Source organism: Sceloporus occidentalis, unplaced genomic scaffold (assembly GCF_023333645.1).
Source record: "Sceloporus occidentalis isolate IW3139 unplaced genomic scaffold, rSceOcc1.0.p SCAF_140, whole genome shotgun sequence".
Classification (NCBI taxonomy): Eukaryota; Metazoa; Chordata; class Lepidosauria; order Squamata; family Phrynosomatidae; genus Sceloporus; species Sceloporus occidentalis.
The window spans coordinates 199,788-220,717 of record NW_028317120.1 but is presented as its reverse complement, the minus strand read 5'-3'; the positions used below and the strand labels follow the sequence as shown (position 1 = coordinate 220,717).

Below are 20,930 nucleotides of genomic sequence, written 5' to 3'. Positions count from 1 at the left end.
TATTTGGTTCCTGTTGTGTGTGTTTTGCTTTGTGTGATGCTGAGGTTATCTCTCTCTGTGATGCCTCACCTTTCTTGCAACTGATAAAGGATAGAAGGGTTAAAATAGTTGCCTGTTATAAATAAGAAATATGCATCTCAAAAGTCCAGGATATTGGGTATTGTGTGTAAAAATGTCTTTTGATGTCCAGAAAACAAATTCAAGTTTCTAAAATTGACCATTGACAGTTATAAGATAATAAAACATATAATTCAGAATATGGTTCTTATAACTATTTGGTTAAACCTTTAATTCTGCTTCCAAGTAAATATGTTTTTGTATTCAATTCCTGTCTAAAAACAATTACATAGCATTTTGGAATAAATATACATCCTACAAGTCCTGCACTTGAAGCCACTATGGCAAAAATCTCTACGGCCACCATGTTCTTCCCTTTGGTGCTGAGATAGGCCGGGATCATCACAATCCAAACGCTGCAGAACACCAGCATGCTGAAGGTGATGTACTTGGCCTCATTAAAACTGTCCGGTAATGTCCTGGCTAAAAAAGCTATAATAAAACTAAGAGCTGCCAGAAGCCCCATATAACCCAGGACAGAGTAGAAGGCGATAACCGAGCCTTCATTACACTGAACAATGATCTTTCCCTGATAAGAATGCATGTCCAGCTCCTGGAAAGGGGGGGAAATGGCCAACCAGGAAATATTAATGATAACTTGAATGGATGAGCAGAGCAGTACTATAGAATTGGAGACTTTCACACTGACCCAATTTGCCCAGGAGCTGCCGGGTTTGGCGGCTCTGAAAACAATATAGATCATGATTGTTTTGCTTAAAATACAAGACACGGCTAATGAGAAGAGGACTCCAAAAGCAGTTTGGCGCAGCATGCAGGTTACATCCTCAGGACGACCGAGGAACAGAAACACACAGAGAAAGCTCAGCATGATGGAGACCATGAGGAGAAAGCTGAGGTTCTTGTTATTGGCTTTCACAATTGGGGTATCTCTGAAGACAATGAAGATCAGTAATATCACAACAGTTGCGAGACAAAACAGAATTGATGTAAAGGATAAAATGACAGCAATTGCATCTCTATGTGATAGAAACTCCACCGATTTTGGAATACACCGATCCCTTTTCTCATTAGACCATTTATCTGTTGTACAAACAATGCAGTTCTCACTATCTGAAAAATAACACAAAGTAACATTATGTCTCAACGTGTAATTTAAACACAATATATAAAATATATTTCTTGAAAATGTGATTGTACTGCATGGTAAATCATAAATGCTATATATTAATGGTAAGCTGTCATGGTTTCACATCAGATTTAGTGTTGTGAGCTCTCTGCCTTTTCACTGTGGACTGTAGGCAGTTCTTTGAAGCTTCATCTTGCTCTAGCCTATATAAACCCCTCCAAAAGTGTAAGTGCATTTATGTATTTGCGTGCTACAAACAGTGCATGATAATACACCATTGGGGTCCCTACCTGTCTCTCTGTTTTCTTACATATATCTATTGCATACACATCCGGAAGACAGGATGATCTATTGAAGCCTGCATACAAGTGAACACTGTAAGTGCATTATATAGACTTACAGCGAAATCACCTGTGTTGGATATTACACAATTATATTTTTTCTTTTTTATTCTCTCATTCTTTACAACCGGTATACACGAGCGCCCCCTAGTGTCTTTTTGTTCTTGTTTCTAAACACCTGGAGAGTGTTTTTGTACGGGTTGCAGCCGAGTATCCGGGAAATTCAAACAACATAAAGGGAAGTATTCTTTATTGTTTTTTTCTCTATATACCCATTCCACACTGGTTTTCATCACTTCTTTTTTTTTCACATATATCTAGCCTATATAAGCCTGCAGTCTGCAGGATGCATTTGCCCTTGTGTTTTGCTTCCTGCAACCAAGCGCATTCTGTTGTTCCTGCGTTCCAGTGTATGACCTGGCTTTTCTGACTTCCCTCCTGGCTCCTTCTTCCTGTCATTCATTCACTTACTTTGTTGATCTCTGTACTCCTGATACAGGCTCACTTTTTTGCAATATACATTTTGCCTCTATCTGGTTCCCGGTCCCTAACATAAGCATATTAGTTCTTTAATTATCACATAAATTATTTTTTAAATAACCTCAAATTATTGTCACAATTAAAAAAATAAGTCAGTGGAATATCACTGGTTCTCTTAGCCAATATAAAGACTTTGTGCAGAAGCATGGAGTTTGGATCTCTTGTAAAAAGGTCTTTCTCATAGTATCTGTAAGGTGCTGGGTATCACAGCTGGATGTCGACTGCCAGGTAGTTTTTTTGGCCCCCTGGGAGGGAGAGGTGATGTCCAGCTCCAGTCAACCCATGCCTGTCTTGTCCATTATTTGCTCACTTATAGTTACACCTGCCCCTCCTTGTGGCTTGCAATATCCCACGGCCCAACCTCAACCTCTACATGACCAGGAGCAGGCGTTCATTCCTACACACCTACTATGAGTATATTATTTGTATATTTTTATGCAATCTGTTATACCAGATCTATTGGAAATCTCTCCCTCTGAGCACCGGACACAGTCGTAGCAGCAGGTTTGTGTTCCAGGTCTCAGGGCTTTTCGATATCCAGGCAAACAGTTCTCTGAACACTGAGACCTTGGAATCTACAAACAGGAAAAAAATTACAAATAGTGCATGTTTGAACTGTTCTTTTATATGCATAATTTATTGGAGAAGCACTATCACAGAATAATAGATATACAGAAAAAATATTCTAAATGAAGTTATTCCTTTGTTTTGAAAAATATATTAGTTATATAGTAGGACATGATAGGATGATTCAATAATTAGAAATCATTCAACAAGATCAAAATAATTCATTGGCTTCTTAGAATCTAGAAAAATAAATAGCCTACAAGTCCCTAGTACTCCCTGTTCGAATACATTTATCAAATAACCGTGCAAACAGCAGCATATGAAAGTGTTCTGCATGGACAGTATAAGTGCACATGCAGTGGAAATTGTCTATGTGGTGGCTCCACATAAAGTGCAAACAATAACCTGAGGTTGCTGCGAAGATGCAGATAAAGAACGAGAATGCATGAGTTAGAAAGTGAGAGCAAGTGAGTGAATGCGGACCCAGAAATTTTGAATGAAAATTCTGATCTTTTTGTTTAATTTTCGTGGGGGTCTGGCCTCATTTTCGGGCTTTTTACAAATCACAAAATTTACCAAAATGCAGTAAATCTGAAATTCATATGAATCCGAATGGACAAGTACTGTATATATATATGGTATTCACTGGGTTAACCCTGAAATATTTACAGTGTTCCACGTGGAACGCAATGTAAGCAGCTGGTTGTCTCACTCCTCCATATCGCAACAGACTGAGGCGTACAGCTGCAGAAGTTTGAAGCTTGCCATCACCTTGATTGGCTACCACAGCGATCACATGATCTTTTTAGGAAAACTGTTGATCTAGGGTGACTGCCTTGCTACTGAGGCATTTCTCAGACCTTGGATTGATGTATAAATGGTGTGCATTGACGTTTGCCGTTGTGTTTTCTATAGGACATAGCTGTATAGAAAGTTGTAGTATGTTGGATCTAGATAAAAAAAGAGGTAACGGGGAATACGATGACAGCCTAGGAGATTTTTTTGGGCGACCTGGATGGAGGCGATGGAATGATGATACAAGGTCCGGTGCATGGATGCAGTGGTGCAGTGGTGGGCGGCTTCCATGAATCCTCATTGGAGTCATAACCCCTCCAGCATATCAGATACTGCAATCTCTTCCACTTCATATTCAGGAGTGTCATCAATCAATACAGGAGGTGGAGGAGTAGGATGCCGACCAGGGAATGGATTGTCATTCCAGGGCTTAACTAGTGACACATGGAACACCGGGTGTACCGACATGGAGCTCGGTAATTGCAGTTCCACAGCTGAGGCGGAGACGAGGTGTGAGATCTTAAAGGGTCTGATGTATTTAGTGCCCAGTTTCATCGTGGGACAAGTTAGTTTAAGGTGTTTTGTGGAGAGCCAGACCTTATCTCCAGGCTGATAGATAGGGGCTTTCTATGTCGGTCTGCAAACGGCTTGTAGCAATGTTGGGCATTGAGTAGCGTAGTACGGAGCAACAGGAAGGTTTTGGAGAGTTGGGTGATGTGGTCAGTGACAGAAGGTACAGTACTCTGAATTGGTACACCGGGCAACATAGTGGGATGGTACCCATAGTTGGTGAAAAAAGGCAACATCTTGATGGAATGGTGTAGGTGGTTATTGTAGGCAAACTCCACAAGGAGCAAGTAGGTATTGTTCCAGTGTTTGGTTAGTGCGTTCTGTTTGGCCGTTGCTTTGGGGATGGTATGCGGATGACAGAAAACGATGTACATGGAGCTGCTCACAGAACGCCTTCCAGAACCGCAAAGTGAACTGGGACCCCCGGTCAGACACAAGTGTTTCAGGTAATCCGTGTAGACGAAAAATGTCCTGGATGAATAAGGTGGCAGTCTCCATGGCGGATGGAAGATGATTGTGCATCCCGCACAGTGTGCCATCTTGGTAAACCTGTCCACTACTACCAATAAGGTAGTAAGGTGACTAGATGTCGGTAGATCAGTGCCAAAATCCAGGGAGATATCCGTCCATGGTCTAGCGGGGGCTGGAAGGGGTTGTAGAAGACCTGCTGGTCGTTGAGGTACCTCCTTAGCGCGGGCACAAATGGTGCAGGAAGAGGTGTACCTTATCATATCGTCTTTCAGAGTAGGCCACCAGAAGGATCGTCGTATTAAGTCAAGAGTCTGATGGAGACCCCCGTGGCCTGCGACAGGTATATCATGGTGGGCTTGCAAGATCTAGATACGGACCTCAGGAGGAACGTATACACAGTCTTGGTGATAATATAGTTCATAGCGTTCCTGTAGTCCTGAGATTTCTGAGGAGTCAGTGTATGTAGAGTGTCTCCGCACGGACTTCCAAAGGGAGTAGGTTAGAGCAAGGAAGTGTGTGTGGGCCAAAACTGTATCTTGGTCTGGAGGGGGTACGGGTGCCCCATCGAACACACGTGACAGGGAATCTGCCTTGGTGTTGCGGGAGCCTGGGCAATACGTGATGTGCAGCTGAAATCAGGTAAAGAACAGTGCCCACCTGGCCAGGCGAGGTTGAAGGCATTTAGCCAAGAGTAAATATTCTAAGTTCTTGTGGTTGGTATAGACCGTGACAGGATGCAAGGCACCTTTTAGAAGATGCCTCCATTCTTCTAAGGCCAGTTTAATGGCCAGCAACTCTCTCTCTCTCTCCTACACAATAATATATTTCTGCAGGAGAAAGGGTCCGAGAGAAATAAGCTAGGGGGTGAAGTTGCCCATCAGTCTCCTGCCTTTGTGATAGAACGGCACCAACTGCGGTGTCGGAGGCGTCTACTTCGAGAGTGAATGGATTGTGGGGGGTTAGGTAGCTGGAGGATAGGAGCAGAGACGAATTTGTCTTTTAAAAAGTGGAAAGTGCTTTGAGCAGCCTCTGTCCAGGTGAACTTGTTGTGTGTAGATGTGAGATCTGAGAGGGGTTGTACGTGCTTCGAGAAATCTCTGATAAACTTTCGATAATAGTTAGCGAAGCCAATTAATCTTTGTACTTCCTTCCGGTCTGTGGGTGGCGGCCAGTTGAGAATAGCCTCTACTTTTTTGGGGTCCATTTGGATGCTAGTTGGAGACAGTATATACCCAAGAACTCGATGCTTTGGACCTCGAACATACATTTTTCTAGTTTAGCATATAGTCCGTTAGCTCGCAATCTAGCGAATACCTGCTTGACATGTGTCCGATGGAGCTCTAGTGATGGTAAAAAAAATCAATATATCGTCCAAGTATAACACGTCAAAGTGATCCAGGATGACGCAGAAGATGCCGTTGATAAAATGTTGAAATGTGGCAGGGGCGTTGCACAGCCCAAATGGCATCACTAGGTATTCATAGTGACCGTAGCGACATCAGAACGCTGTCTTCCATTCGTCTCCTTTACGGATCCTCACTAAGTTGTAAGCTACTCGTAAATTGATTTTGGTAAAATATTTGGCAGAACGAGCATGTTCGAGTAGTTCAAGAATCAACGGATTCAATTGTTGTTGAGCTCTCTATAATCAATGCAGGGTCATAGGCCTGCGTCTTTTTTATCTACGAAGAAGATGCCTGCACCAGCTGGGGATGTAGAATGGCGTGTGATATTCTTTCAAAGTATCACCTCAGGTTTAGATAGGGGGTATATCCTGCCGAACTGAATAGATGCCCCAGCATACAGTTCAATGAGGCAATCGTATGGCCTGAAGGTGGTAGGTTCTTGGTGGCCCTCTTCTCAAAGACGTCAGCATACTGTCTGTACTGGTCGGGTAAGATGGTAGTGGTATGTGTAAGACAGACCGTTGTATGCTGTAAGCAGTTCTGGTTACAATGACGTGAGGCGAACCGTAGAATCCCCGTCTCCCAGTTGATGGAGGGTTTGTGCAGGAGTAGCCATGGAAGACAGAGAATAAGCAGAGAGATGGGAGATGGAACAACATCAAAGCAGAGAGAATCCACATGTCTGTCACCAATCTTGAGGTGCAGGTCTCATGGATGATAGGCCCGGTCTTCAAGGGGCTACCGTCCACGAGCAGGATGGAAAAAGGATGTCTCTTGCGGTGTGTTGGGATGGAGAGGGACTGTACATACTTGAAATCAATGAAGTTGCTGCTCGCTCTAGAGTCGATCATCGCTGAGAGGTTAGTGCAGGTGTGCTATAGGTCTCTTACCCTTGGCAGAGCGGGCCTGGGCGCTACAGTCCTTGAAAGCGTGGCCTGCCTTGCCGCAATAGAGACACAGTCCTAGGGTATGACATCGCTCTTTTTCTGCTGCGGAAAGAGGGTTCCTCTTGTGGTGGAGACAGCAGAGGTGCCGAGTAGCATCTGATCGGTGTCCATGAAGGATTGGTGGACAACCGTTCTCTTCGTCTCTCCCGGAATCGACGGTCAATCTGGGTGGCTAGTGAGATAAGCTCTTCCAAGCCTGTGGGAATGGTGGTACGAGCGAGCTCATCCTTCAACGTAACTGATCACGTAAGGCTGCCTCATTCCAGGAAGAGTCGAGAGCCAGACGCCTGAACTCGGTAATGTAATCTTCAACCTGCCATTTTCCTTGTTTAAGCATTCTCAAAGAGGTAGTAGCAGAAGGGGTCATCATAGAGAGCGTTCAATGCTTGGCGAAATGATGACCATAAGTCCAAAAGTGGGCTGCGGGTGCGAATGAGATTGTGAGTCCATGCCTGAGGCTCATCCGACAGGAGGAAAATGATGGTGTGGACCTGTAGTGGGGTAAGTCCTGGGTTTCAGAGTGAAAAGAATCTAGCAAGACGTGATAAATGCATGATACTTGGTGCGGTCGCCTGTGAAGCATTCAGGAAGTGGGACCCCTCAGGAACGGATGCAGGAGCTGGAGCGGCTTGTACAGGTGCAGGGTTCTGTTGACGTTGTAGTTGGTGTACCTGTTGTCTCAAGGGGTTCTGGTTGGTCTGAAGTTCCTGGAGGGTTTGGTTAATTGCTGCCATCTGCTGAGTCAGTGCAGTGATAGCATCGGTTAAACCTGTGGACTCCATCAGGCTCAGTTATTATGTCAGAGTCTGCCTGAAGCGACAGGTGGGGAGCAGAGACCAGTATGCAGGATAATAACCAGGCGAGGTACTTAGAAGGTCAGTCCCAAAAAGCGTAGTCGAGAGGATAAGCCAGAGGTTCATAAACAGGACGACAGCAATACGCAAAGGATAGCCAAGGTCGGTACACAAATGCAGAAGCCATTTAGTTTCCAAGGGCAAGTAGGAAGACAATGGAGAAGTCAAGACAAGCCGTGTCTGGTACACAGTGATGATACGGTAGATAATGGAGGAGTCAAGGCAAGCCATGTCTGGTACACAGTGATGATACGGTAGATAATGGAGGAGTCAAGGCAAGCCATGTCTGGTACACAGTGATGATACGGTAGATAATGGAGGAGTCAAGGCAAGCCGGGTCTGATACATAGTGAGGATAATACAGGAGCACACAGGAGATACGGTAAGTAGGCACAATAACTGAGCGTTCGGTTTTAAACTTGCCGCTTGGGTACGCCCCACTTCGCAGGGCGGGACGTCTTCCGAGCGTGTTCTCGTTGTTCCCTCGTTAGTATTTACAGCGCTAGTGAGTTTACATTATTTCTGTTAAATTACTTTTAATGTAATTTGTTACTAGAGTTGATATAAAGATATCTTAATATTACCTGGTTGTCTTTGTTCCTCCATATAACTGAATGCGAGTCAACAATCAGCTGCTGACCCTCTGGAGCCCACTCAGTGAAGTTACCCACAATGCGTTTAAGTGCAGACTTCTTTGATACAAACACCCAATTTATAATTAAGTAATGGTATGCAAATTCTCCATGTTCATCGTATAATGTGCAGTCCAACTGTGATGTAATTTTTATTCTTTTTATATAGCGTTGCACCTATTAAAAATTATTTTGAACAAAATTAGGACATTCACAGTCACAATGTAGGAGAGTTTTCTTCTATGCCATTAATAAAAAAATAAAAGATACCTTTATTGTTCTTTGGTGAAACTACTTTGGATTTTGCATGTGAGCTGCAATTAGTGTTAGAATGGTAATATAACTTAAGAGGTAGCAAGTAACAATTAGAAAACAGAGTTATAAAATTATAAACTAAACGATATACAACAAGTTGCAATCATTTAGAAGGGACTCATGGGCATTAAATGCTATTTCACTTCTCTTCAGTGCTGCATGTATAATGCCCTAAGCCTTTTCATACCCTTTTTTTCCCATTTGGGAGATTGCCCCTCTTCCTGCACCCTGTGTGTGATGGTATTAAACACCACTAAAGGGGCCCCATTAACGTACCCATAAAAAAATGGATAAAAATGTAAAAATAGGTACCAAACAAGGTACTTTTGCTAGAGGTATAATTTTTAAAAAAAACCTTCTCTGCCCCAAGCCAAAAGTTCAAAAATGACAAAACATATAATGTAATATTTAAGGTAGCATTTTACTGTCATTTTCCCTTTTTTTAATGTTTTGCTTTCAGTTTTTTGATATCTTATCCATAATAAATGCTGAACTATACACGTAAAAGTAATTTCGCAGGAAAGGCTTTTTTCCATATACACCAATCAGCCATAACATTATGACCTCTGACCTCAGTGGGTGGGACCGATGTGAACCGGCAACAGGGTCATGGGCGACCAAGGCTCTTTGATACATGTGGAGGGCGAAGGCTGCCCGTGGGGTCAAATCCAACAGCCAGGCTACTGTAGCTCAAATGCTGAAAATCATATTGAATCATACCCATTATCTTCTAGGAAACCCGGCTAACAGGTATCAGTTTAACATTTGAAAGAATGTTCCACATTTACATCAGTTCGCCTTCTATTAATGTATAGGTAGCATTCTTTCTAGAGGTCTACATTTTATGGCTGCAACTCTATTTCAGACATGTATTCAAATTGTAACTGTGCTCGGTTACCACCCTTTGATGATTTCATGGATCCCTTAATCTGACCCTATGCGTCATATATTTATAAGTAGCTATAAAGGATGTTCAGAATTTATATAAAGCCTTAGACACCTGAAGCCGTCTGTATTTAATACATACCTGGTGTTTATAGATGTTTTCAATTATATTTCCTTTTGCTTTCTTGTTATAAACTAAGTGCATGTCATGTAAAGCTTTAGCTAAAGCACTCACTGAAATAAACACCCGAGGAGAAACACCAACCGTCAGATGATTTTTAACAAGTAATGTATGTTTCCCGCTGCAGTTACACAGAGATATTTCATAGATCTCTTCATAAAGCCTATTCTTTTCAGAATTTTCTGATAAACATCTATAATGCCTTATCCATATATCTTCGAGAAGCTTGTCTGCTGGACGGTTTGAAGGATGGATATTATCAAAGAAACTCCCGGTATCCGGTAGCGCTAGAGGATGCGGTTCTATGGCCAGACTGCTATTCAGGGGTTCTACAAAGAAATCTGTGAGATATTCATTGGAAGCCCAGGAAGGAGGAAGGATTAATGTTATATCTTTATGTTTGAGACACGGAGTTAAAATGTCAATAATTCTGACGCTGAAAGAACCGCAGAGTATAATAATTCGAGCCGACGACATTAAAACAGTTTCTGACATCATTTTCATATTTTCAGAGGGTTCTTGTGATAAACTAATTTTTACAGTAAAGGAAATACAAATTCCATAACTTGTCAGATACGCTCTCAGAGCCTGACTCTCTGTCTCTCCGGTGTCATCATCAACCGTGAGAATTCCCACCCAGGTCCATCCGAAATGTTTTAGAATCTTCAATATAATTTTATTATAGACAAGATAATTTTGAACAGAGCGGAAGAAATGTGGATAAACACGTCTATCACTCAGCGCATAGTCTGTCGCTCCATAACTGATCTACAAAACAGAAGAGAAAAGTGTAAACATTCTGCAGTAAAGGTTTCTAATAACAGCTTGGAGTCAGACATGGTTGTGATCTCACCATGAAACTGAATGCTAATGTCAGACAACACATGGAAGACCATTCAGTTTACTCACCTGTGCGTATCCATACACCCCTAGTAACTGTGCTATGGGAATGGTAGTAGTAGAATGGTGATCGCCAATAAATCCAGCCACGTTGTTAGAATTCGCACAAGAGTAATTAGGAACGGTCATGCCGCGGCCAGACAAAATCTGAAGAATGCTTTTCACAGCTTTTCTTTCATCTAAACAGGAGTCATATATATGATAACCCAGGGTAATATTTGGTAAAATGTTTGGGTCGTTGTTCAATGTTTCAATGGCGAAAAGAAAGACCAGTATATTGATGTAATCCATGGGGCTTGGCCTGTAAAGGTAGAAGAATTAGATTAAAGCAGAAGAACATAGTCAGAGGTCTGCCAGATAAAAACACTTATTTAGACTTTGTAGGAATACCATGTTACCATCAACTGGCAAAGGTTCTAGATTTAAACAAATGGCAAAACAGGTCATGGATCAGTAGAGAGTACTAGAAGTGTGCTCTAATTACCCTCACGTATTTATTTAACGTAGGGCATGTCTTGCGGAAGACAAATCAAGCCCATGCTGCTGCACCTTTATGAGAAAGATTTCTGTTTCAAGCCCTGCCTGAGATGGTTGCAAATGTCTGAATACAGTGGACAGTGGTGGCCATGGCTAAGCACCCAGTACAACATGATTGAAAATCATTTCTTGTTTGTTTTTTTTGTTTTATTTTTTTAACAGAATTCACTTTATACAATTCTTGAAAGGAAGAGAAAAATCCTTGGGAGGTACATAGTATAGCCCCTCTATTTCTGTCTGTTCCCTCCTCAAACTCTCAGTCTCTTTTTCTTTTGTTCATCCTAATGTGTTTTAATTTTCTTGCCAGTCCTAATGTTCCCATGCTTTGAAATAAATGCAAATCCTTTGTGCAAGTAAAGATATAGTTTAATAAAGTAAATAGTAGTCAGTATTTCAGTTAACCCTTTTAGCCTTTATCATGCATTTATCATGTTCTCAAAAGTGGGTGTCAGCTCCTTAGTGTAAACCTGGTTTGTCTTATTGTTCTATATTCATTATATATATTATTAAAATATAGGAAAATATATTGTCTCCTCTATTAAACTTTTTCCTTTACCCCATAAAGTTCGTACTTATTTTCTCCAATATCCTCATAATATTTCTTAAATCTTTCTGGGTAAAAGGAATGATCTTTGGGCAAAACAACTAAAAAAATAGATCACCCAATCAAGTTAATAACATAAAAGTCATAATATTGCAAGAAAAAAAACACACCTTACATTGTATAATGTTAATAAAATAAAAATAATATATATGTATATATTGACCTCAAAAAACCAAACCTTACAGCATGTGTGCGATTTACACCTCCGAGATAACACAGGGGGGAAATAAAAAAAATGTAATGTATGAAAACAGCTGGAGATTAACTGGTTAACACAGTCACTGAGTACGTGTGATGATTCCCTTAGTTCCTGTGAGCTCTCTATAAAATCAGATATTTATTTCAGGTACCAAAATAATTTGTTCTGCAGATATTTTTTCCTTTCTTTATGGTTTGGTAAGGGAACTTACTCGACACAGACGATTTTGGGGGGAAAATTATCCTGTCCAAAAAAAAAATAATTCTTCATTTTATTATTCACCGTGAGAACTCCTCCAATTATAATGTCCCCATCTTTAAAATACTCAAAGTCTTCAAATGGTTTGATGACTTGCAGATGACAGGCCGGTGCTGGGCTCTGGATCTCAGATCTGCAGGGCGTCACACACAGGAGCAACAAAGTAACGAGACGTTTCAATAGCAGAGCCTCAGAGATCAGCATCATGCAGCCCAGTAACCTGCCGAGTGCCAGAGAGTGTCTGCAGGGTTCGGTGGAGTCGAGCACCGTGTGGGTCAGTGGCATCTGCTGCATCTGATATCATTGTAATGAACCTGAACATCTCGGCTCTTTTTATACAGTGCGGTCTCATACATTGCATTGGAGTCTCAATATAGATGCAGAACTTTGTGTTTTGGGATCGCAATTCTATGTTGGTTTTAAATTATATGAAAAGTGCAGATAGCCGGTAATTATCTGCATGGACAGAAATATACAAACGCAGACTTTAATCAAATGTCTTTAGAGTATTAGTTAGTTTTAGAAGGAAGTTTCACTCATCGGCAGTTTTATGCCCTTTAATAATATTTATCGTTTTCTCAGATCTAAATATTGTTTAGCATTTTTTTTTATTTATCATTAATTTTTCTGCATATGTCATGTTTTTAATAAATATAATTCATGGAGGTCTTCTGATTGGATATGATTATACTCTAATTTAATTTTCATTTAAAATAATATTTTAATTTAGTACAGAAATGCATAATTTGTGTTAATGTACCTTTTGTATTCTGGTTTTATTTATATTATCCAGCTTTGACATCCACCATTAGCATGGATATTTTTTTAATAAAATGTCCGTCACTTCCTTTAATCCCCAGGAAGTAATAACCCACTTCCTGGACTCTCCCTGCATTATATCAGAAGGCTGTGCAGGAGCCTCTGGCGCTAGAGTTTGTTTATTTTGTGAAGCTATTGCCACAAATATCTTTGGGCAAAACATCAAACAGCCATCACTTACAGCACTTCAGACAGCTCGTTCAATTAAGACTTACGTTTGCAATGTAAGCAATAATTATTATACAAATCGATTACTAGTTAAGATGGGGTTCTGGGTCTTCTCCAGATGAGTGAAGCTGGAGCACTTGTACAACTTGTCTGGACAAACGACTCACTGGGGATGGCAGTCATAACTGTGCTATGGGAATGATCGTACTTGATTGGTGATCACTAATAAATCCATCCACGTTATTATAAGTCACAGAAGAGCAATTAGAGACGGTCATACTGCGGCCAGGCAAAATCTGAAGAATGCTTTTCACTGATTTCCGTTCATCTAGACAGGAAACATACGCACAAAAGTCCCATATCCTCAAGATTTAGTGAATGCATTAGCAATTTTAACCCCTTTTTGGGCAGGAGTGTCACACTTGCCAGCCTCCCATGGTTAGTACTTGGCAATCACTGATGGACCGAGAGTCTGTTTGTATTTGATTGAGGTTGTATTTGATTGAGGCCTTGCCTCCAGCTCATTAGACTGGAATTTATGTTCCCTCTAAGAATGCCTTGCATTCTTAATAATATAGATTCACATTAGGTATAAAGTAAACATGAGTGACGGGAACATCGGTTTTAACCCCTCATATAGACTATTTTAGAAAAAGGTCAAAAAACTTGTGAGAAGAAATAGAAAGGGGGATCTCTACCTCTATGACTACTCACACCCTCCTCCGTCATTCTTAAGAAGAACCTACAGTACTCAAGGACATCATCAAGGTTATCTGTCGTCAATTGGTACTATATGTATATATGCTTTTTATATGCTTTTTATAATAAATAAGAAGAATCTGTGGTGTTGATTGCTCTTTGGTCACAGAAGAGTTTAGATATTTAAGACGAACGAATATCTAACATTGCCCAACCAGGACCCTTTTATAATATTAGTGATTGAGTCAGAGGGAAGCAAGATTACTGTCAGGGTCTGCGTACCGGACCACGACAAAGTCACTCACCCGAATACCCGCGGATAGCGAGTACAGGATCCAACAACGCACTTCCTGCTCCTTCCTCCACATCCAGCGTGACTGCTTTTAGGCGCGTGTGCGCCCTCAACAAACTTTATACGTCCCTGAATGGAGACGGCGGGGAACACACTCTGATTGCGTCACGAGGAAGCCTTGGTGGCAAAACGCGTTGAGGATCTTCATATGTACTTTCATTGCTTTTATCTACGATTTTTTACAGACATTAGTTTTGTTTTTTTTATTTATATTGGGCTAGTCCCGGAATAAATATATTTTAACTACATTATGTATTCACTGGTACTTTATTGGAACCCACAAAAAGAAGAACAAAGACAAGTAACCACTGAGGGCCCTTTTGCACATGTTCTGGTGTGCAAAACTCCATGTGAGTGCAATTGTTATACATTTTATTTTTATACTTGATTGACATACTGCACCATTGGGTCTTTGCCTTTTTCTTCTAGTTCCAGTTTGGTAATACAAGATACATTGAGAATACGTTTGAAAACCACATTACTTTTGTGAGTGCAACCATTGATCTCATTATTGAATTACTATTGTAAACAGTCTATACTATTATGGTCTGTCTCTTTTCCTTTTTTCTTATATGAGCGCCCCCAAGTGGATTTTCTGCGTTACTTCATGCCAGATACTTTTCAACTTAAAGCCCAGGACCTATACCTATGACTACTGTGATTTCTCTCCTGTCAGACGAACTCCAAATGTGGGCGCATCACCTCCTCCACAGTCGCAGCCCTCTCCTGGACTCCTGGCATTCTTTTAGTCAGGCGCTCGATACCCTCAATGATGACCTTTACAAAACATCTTCTGCTACCTTAAGGACTATATAAACAGAGTTCAGGCGCCTGCCCCTCAAATCTACTTGGAACGAGGCGGCCCTCCACGACCGATTCCGTTGGGGCTTATCTGAGATGGTCAAGGCTGAGCTTGCTTGCACTTCTATTCCTGCCGAACTGGAAGACTTAGTCAAGCTCGCCACCCAGATCGACCACCATCTCAGAGAAAGAAGACTTAAATGTCAATCTTCCAACACTACCTGGACTCCTGCTCAGTCTTCCACTACAAGCTCTCCACTCCCTCCGGAGAAGCCTATGCAAATAGGTATGTCTGAGGACCCTTGTCTCCGGCCGAGAAAGAATGACTTAGATCACTGGGTCTCTGTCTGTACTGCGGTAGAGCAGGCCACACATTTAAAGACCGCAGAAATCGTGCTCGTTTCTCAAAGGGGAAAGAAACCCATCACCCATCTGCATGCCACTACTGCCAAACTGTCTAGCTTTGCGTCACATCTCTTTTGCTCTGTGTCCCTGCAGTGGAGTATGAGGTCTGTCAATCTCCTGGCTATGGTGGAATCTGGAGCTAGTGGCAATTTCCATTCAGCTGGTCGACAGTAACCCTCTGAAAACCGGTCCTATTATCCGGGAGACCACCGCCTTGCTACTCAAGATTGGAGATAGACATTCATAAACCATCTGGTTTGACATTGTGACTTCTCCCATATCTCGGATCATTCTTGGTCTGCCATGACTGAGAACCCATAACCCCTCTATCAACTGGAAGACAGGAGTTTTCTGTTTCATGTCCACTCACTGTAACCAGATCTGTTTGAAGAAGACAGCTGTATGTCTCACCCACCTCACCACCTCCTCCCAAGAGATACCACTACCTTATAGGCTGTCAGATATTTTAGGCTGGAAAACAAGTATTTTATATTTCAGTATTTTACATGAACACAAAATGGAGTTCCAGATGTATATGTAATTTTCTTAAAGTTATCTCTTAGACCAGAGCGTCTCTTAGAGGTAAAGGATGGAAATACAATGGTGCAAGTATGCTAAGATGTTCTAATTAAAATGAGTTAAATCCACAATTATGATTGGAGAATTTTAATCAATAGGTGGAGAATATGATAAACCCTGTCTTTAAAAGTTAATGTTTTAGACAAAGGAAAAGGGAAGACAAATGGAATTTTGGCACCATCTTCACTCTCATAATTATTTTGAGTATCTAAGATTTTTTTGGCAAATTACAACTCAGAGTTGCCAGTTAACCCTTGGTCTGCTGTCTGTGTACCTGTCATCTGACTTTCTGTTCACCATTAACCCTTGGGCCTCTGCACCTGAGTACCTGTGGTCTTCTGCACACTCTACCACTGTCCCCTGCTAAGCTCACTACTAGTAGTCAACCGTTAACCTTCTAGTTAGTGGGCAGTGCATGGTCTGGCCCTCCTGCATAAGATTCCTTCTCTTCATGACCAGGTGGGCCTAACATTACAACTGAGCCACCCATGGAATCAGCGGGAATGGCCGAGGCAATTTAGCTCACACTCTTCAACTGGCTTTGACCCAGTCAGTACAGGAGCTACGCCTGAATCAGGAACTCCAGAGACTGAAAGGTCAGCCCTCAGCCCAGGGTCCTTCCAGGCAGAACCAGCGTTGTAGACAGAAGGGGGGACGTCGCTGCACCGGAGCTGCTTTGGCACTGTGGCTATCCGAAGCTTAGCTACACAGCGTGGCTATTGTCCTGAAAAGGACAATAAAGGATCATAGCATCAGGCAACATTAATGTTGAGGTTAAAACAGGAATCTCTTTATTTGTAAACACAGGGGTATTTTAAACAGTACAAGGGATTGAATTACATCCAATAGACACAAAAGGGAATTACATCCAATAGACACGGGTCTTCATCCTGCCCTCCTTTGAATATGACTCAGTATTTGTACTCAGCCCAGTAGGGGGCCTCTATTGTAGTCTGTTGGGGGGAGAGGATGGTAAATATCCTGCTGGATATCAGATCCAGGTTCAAATACTGGTCATAGAGGTCTCTTATGATTGCGATAATGTGGCAGTCCTTACCAGGTCCCACAGTCTGTAGGCAGGAGGCTGGCACTCAGTTCCCTCCAGGAGCCCATGGCACGGAGGCTTCTGTGACACCTAACACAGACTCTATGAAGATGTGCATAAGACTGCTACCTCCTAGGCCATGTTACGGGCTCTCCATCAAAGACGTCGACCTGTGGAAGATTATATAACTGAGTTTCGGAGACTTTCCATCGAGGCCAATTGGAATGAGCCAACACTCTAGGACCAATTCCATTTAGGGCTATCCAAAGGGCTAAAAGATGAACTCCCCAGAACCAGGGGACCCAGCACATTAGAGGGACTTATCCAGCTGTCGCTGAAGATCGACCGGCACTTGAGAGGGGTTCTTCAGTTTTTCTACCCTCCTGTTCCAGCCTCCACTCCTTTGGGGGCCACTCCCTTGGAGGAGCCTATGCAGATTGGTCTTACCCCTGGGCCCCTTAGCACGCAAGGGCTTGTGGAAAGCCCGGGCACTACCTACGCTCCTGTCCTACCCGTTACCACCTCTAAATCCAGCCCTATCACTTAATGTGACAAGGCTAGTCTCCTGACCATCCTTCTCTCTGCAGTGGAGAGATAAGCCTATCGTCCTGTCGGCTATAATTGATTCAGGTGGCAGCGGCTGTTTCATGGACCTCAACCTGGCTAAAGTTCTGTCCGTACCCACTTGTCCCAAGACCAAGCCCTTATTCGTGCAGGCTGTTGATGGAAGTCTCCTCTCCTCCGGTCCCGACATTTCTGAAACCATTCCTGTCCAGATGAACATCAGTTCCTGCCATCAATAATCAGGAATCAGTAATTTTTGATCTCGCCAGCTCTCCCTTGTTTCCACTAATCCTCTGTGTTACTTGGTTACGGACTCATAACCCTACCATAGACTAGGCTACGGGAGAGCAGTCACTTTATCATCTAACTATTGCCAAACAAATGCGCCCCTGGCACTCACTGCACCAGGCCCCTGTAAGGACGCTCTCATGGCTAAACCAACGGTGCCATCAGAGTACAGTGACTTTCAAGATGTTTTCTGTAAGAAAGTTGTTGAACAACTACCCCCTCACCAGGTCTATGACTGGCCCACTGACTTATTACCAGGATTATCCTTGGCAACAGTTGCCGCTTCAATATTCTTTTGAGAAATTTTTCTGCTTCATGGTCGTCCAAGGTCCATCCAAAAGCTTCCCAACAGGGGAACACCAACAGGGGAGTCCAATTCACCTCACACTTTTGGGAAGCTTTTTGTCAGGAGCTGAGTATCAAACGTTATCTCTCTATGGCATTCCACCCTCAAACCAATGGTCAGTAGTGATGTCCGGATCATGAACGAATCGTTCATTTGATCCGGTTCTTTTTAGTGATCCGGATGAATCGGTTCAGTAGACCGAACGATTCATTTGTAGCGGTTCAGTCTGTGAATCATTCAGCTGTAACCTGATCCTAGAGCTGTGAGTCATCTGCAGAGCACTCAGACACAGACTCAGGGGTCAGGTTACAGCTCATTAATTCACAGAGGAACGATGACTCATAGAGTCAGAGAGTCGTTCAAAGAGTCGAATGATCCGAAGAGTCGAATGATCCGAAGACTCGAATGATCCGAAGACTCGAATGATTCGAATCTTACAGGGATCCGGATCTTACAAGGATCCGAATCTTACAGAGATTCGAATCTTACAGAGAATATTACTGATACCATACTTTTATAAATAAATACATTAATAATGTTCACACTGCCCCCAGGATTTAGATTCCCCTAAATTTGCCCCCCTTTACCTATAAGTGCACCTACAGTTAACTTTATTAAATTAATTAAATTAACCCTCAGTCATCAGCATAAAATTAACCCTTATACCCCATCAACCATAACTGCCCCTGAAATTAACCGTAAATTAACCGTAAAGATCCCATTAACCATAACAGCCCCTGAAATTAACCCTAAAGACCCCATTAACCATAACGGCCCCTGAAATTAACCCTAAATACTCCATTAACCATAACTGCCCCTAAATTAATTGCATGTACTCCAGATAAATTACCTAATAAATTGGTATGGTTGATGGGGTCTTTAGTGTTAATTTAGGGGCAGTTATGCTTAATGGGGTCTTTAGTGTTAATTTAGGGGCAGTTATGCTTAATGGGGTGTTTAGGGTTAATTTAGGGGCAGTTATGCTTAATGGGGTCTTTAGTGTTAATTTAGGGGCAGTTATGCTTAATGAGGTGTTTAGGGTTAATTTGGGGGCAGTTATGCTTAATGAGGTCTTTAGGGTTAATTTGGGGGCAGTTATGCTTAATGGGGTGTTAAGGGTTAATTTTAGGGGCAGTCATGGTTGATGGGGTGTTAAGGGTTAATTTTAGGGGCAGACATGGTTGATGGGGTGTTTACGGTTAATTTAATGGTGAGGGTTAATTTAATTAATTTAATAAAGTTAGCTTAAGGTGCAGTTGCAGGTAAAGGGGAATGTAAATCCTGGGGGCAGTGATTATTAATGTATTATTTATAACAGTATGGTGATATTATCTGACTGATTCGAATCCCAATGAAGGCAGAGAGTCGTTCAAAGATCCGGATCTTACAATGATCCGGATCTTACAGTGATCCGGATCACTGTAAGATTCGGATCCCTGTAAGATCCGAATCTTTGAACGACTCTCTGCCTTCATTGACATCACTGGAGGCAGGGGGGAGGATTCATAATGAAAGGGGCGGGGCCAATCGTTAGTGTGCCTGCACGGAGTTACTGGAAAACAGTAACTCCTGTGAGTCACACTGAGTGATCCGAAGATTCGGATCATGAATCGGATCATTTCAGTGAACGAATCGAAATGATCTGATTCACTTTAATGATCCGAACTTCCCATCACTAATGGTCAGAGAACTAATCAGACCCTGGAACAATACATACGATGTTACACCTCTTATCTACCGGATGATTGGTTCCAGCTTTTACCCTGTGCCGAGTTTTCCTACAATAATAATTTTCACTCGGCCACTAAAATATCTCCGTTTCGGGCTAATTACGGTTTTCATCCTCTTACACTCCCTGACCAACCCAAGAGCTCTTCAGTCCCTGGACTGTTAAAATAACAATTTGCTCTAATCAAGGATACATTTACAAGAGCCCAAGCATCTAGTAAATCATCGGCTGACTAAAAACGTCACGATTCCTCCGCCACTTTTGCATTGTCTGTCGAAGAAATTGGGTTCCAGATATATTGGACCCTTCACTATCCTTGAGAAGTTGCATTCTGTGTTTCACGTATCTCTACTAAAACCTCTTATCCCTGACCTCTTTCACGGTCGGCATTCCTTGCTGCCTAGTAGATGGATCAGAAGAATTTGAGGTCATCCGAAGGGGTAGCCTTGAATATCTGGTGGATTGGAAAGGCTATGGTCCCAGAGATCAATCCTGGGAACCTGCAGGCAACCTCTATGTTCCGAGACTTATTAGGGAGTTTCATCATAGACACCCGACTCGCCCAGGACCTGGACATGTTTGGTGGCCACGCCTTAGGAGGAGAGGATTGTCACAAACAGCACTTACTTACAGATGGCTGCTCCGGGGAAAGTTCAATGGGGCAATCTTAGGGTCTAGAAGGGGGTAGTTTTTTCAGCACCTTTTTTCTCGAAGACATCCGTAAACTGTCTGTACTGTATTGGTATCTCTTAAGATGAAGTGGCTGTGTGGGTGAGGCATACAGTTGACTGCTATTTTGATGAGCAAGGTGATGGTCTCCCGATAATGGGACCGGTCTTCAAAGGACTGCCGTCGACGAGTAGGAATGGAGAGGGCATGGACAAACTGGGAGTCCATGAAGTTTCCACTCGCTCCAGAGTCTACCATTG

At 42.3% G+C, this 20,930-nt stretch overlaps 2 protein-coding genes across 2 annotated transcripts; both read right to left on the bottom strand.

Annotated features, from left to right (window-relative positions):
• Positions 1-271: 271 nt before the first annotated feature.
• LOC149280991 (vomeronasal type-2 receptor 26-like) lies at positions 272-4,002 on the bottom strand. The gene is made up of 3 exons (XM_089499808.1): positions 3,781-4,002; positions 2,537-2,660; positions 272-1,188 (listed from the first exon to the last, which is right to left on the bottom strand). Exons 1-3 carry the CDS (start codon positions 4,000-4,002, stop codon positions 272-274), a joined length of 1,263 nt encoding a protein of 420 aa, XP_089355934.1.
• A 3,168-nt stretch (positions 4,003-7,170) lies between these two features.
• Positions 7,171-20,928, bottom strand: LOC149280990 (vomeronasal type-2 receptor 1-like). Its single transcript, XM_089499807.1, has 5 exons — positions 20,702-20,928; positions 10,618-10,909; positions 9,670-10,476; positions 8,280-8,504; positions 7,171-7,332 (listed from the first exon to the last, which is right to left on the bottom strand). Exons 1-5 carry the CDS (start codon positions 20,926-20,928, stop codon positions 7,171-7,173), a joined length of 1,713 nt encoding a protein of 570 aa, XP_089355933.1.
• Positions 20,929-20,930: the final 2 nt, after the last annotated feature.

Excerpts from the sequence above, each read along its gene's own strand:
- LOC149280991 (XM_089499808.1), bottom strand. The coding sequence starts at position 4,002 with ATGAAACTGGGCACTAAATACATCAGACCCTTTAAGATCTCACACCTC. Across the intron at positions 2,661-3,780 it reads ATGAAGTGGAAGAGATTGCA|ATTCCAAGGTCTCAGTGTTC; the intron begins GTATCTGATATG and ends TCCTGTTTGTAG. Across the intron at positions 1,189-2,536 it reads AGAGATTTCCAATAGATCTG|ATAGTGAGAACTGCATTGTT; the intron begins GTATAACAGATT and ends GTTATTTTTCAG.
- LOC149280990 (XM_089499807.1), bottom strand. The coding sequence starts at position 20,928 with ATGGTAGACTCTGGAGCGAGTGGAAACTTCATGGACTCCCAGTTTGTC. Across the intron at positions 10,910-20,701 it reads GGATGTCTTCGAGAAAAAAG|GCCAAGCCCCATGGATTACA; the intron begins GTGCTGAAAAAA and ends CTACCTTTACAG. Across the intron at positions 8,505-9,669 it reads AAAACATCTATAAACACCAG|GTGCAACGCTATATAAAAAG; the intron begins GTATGTATTAAA and ends AATTTTTAATAG.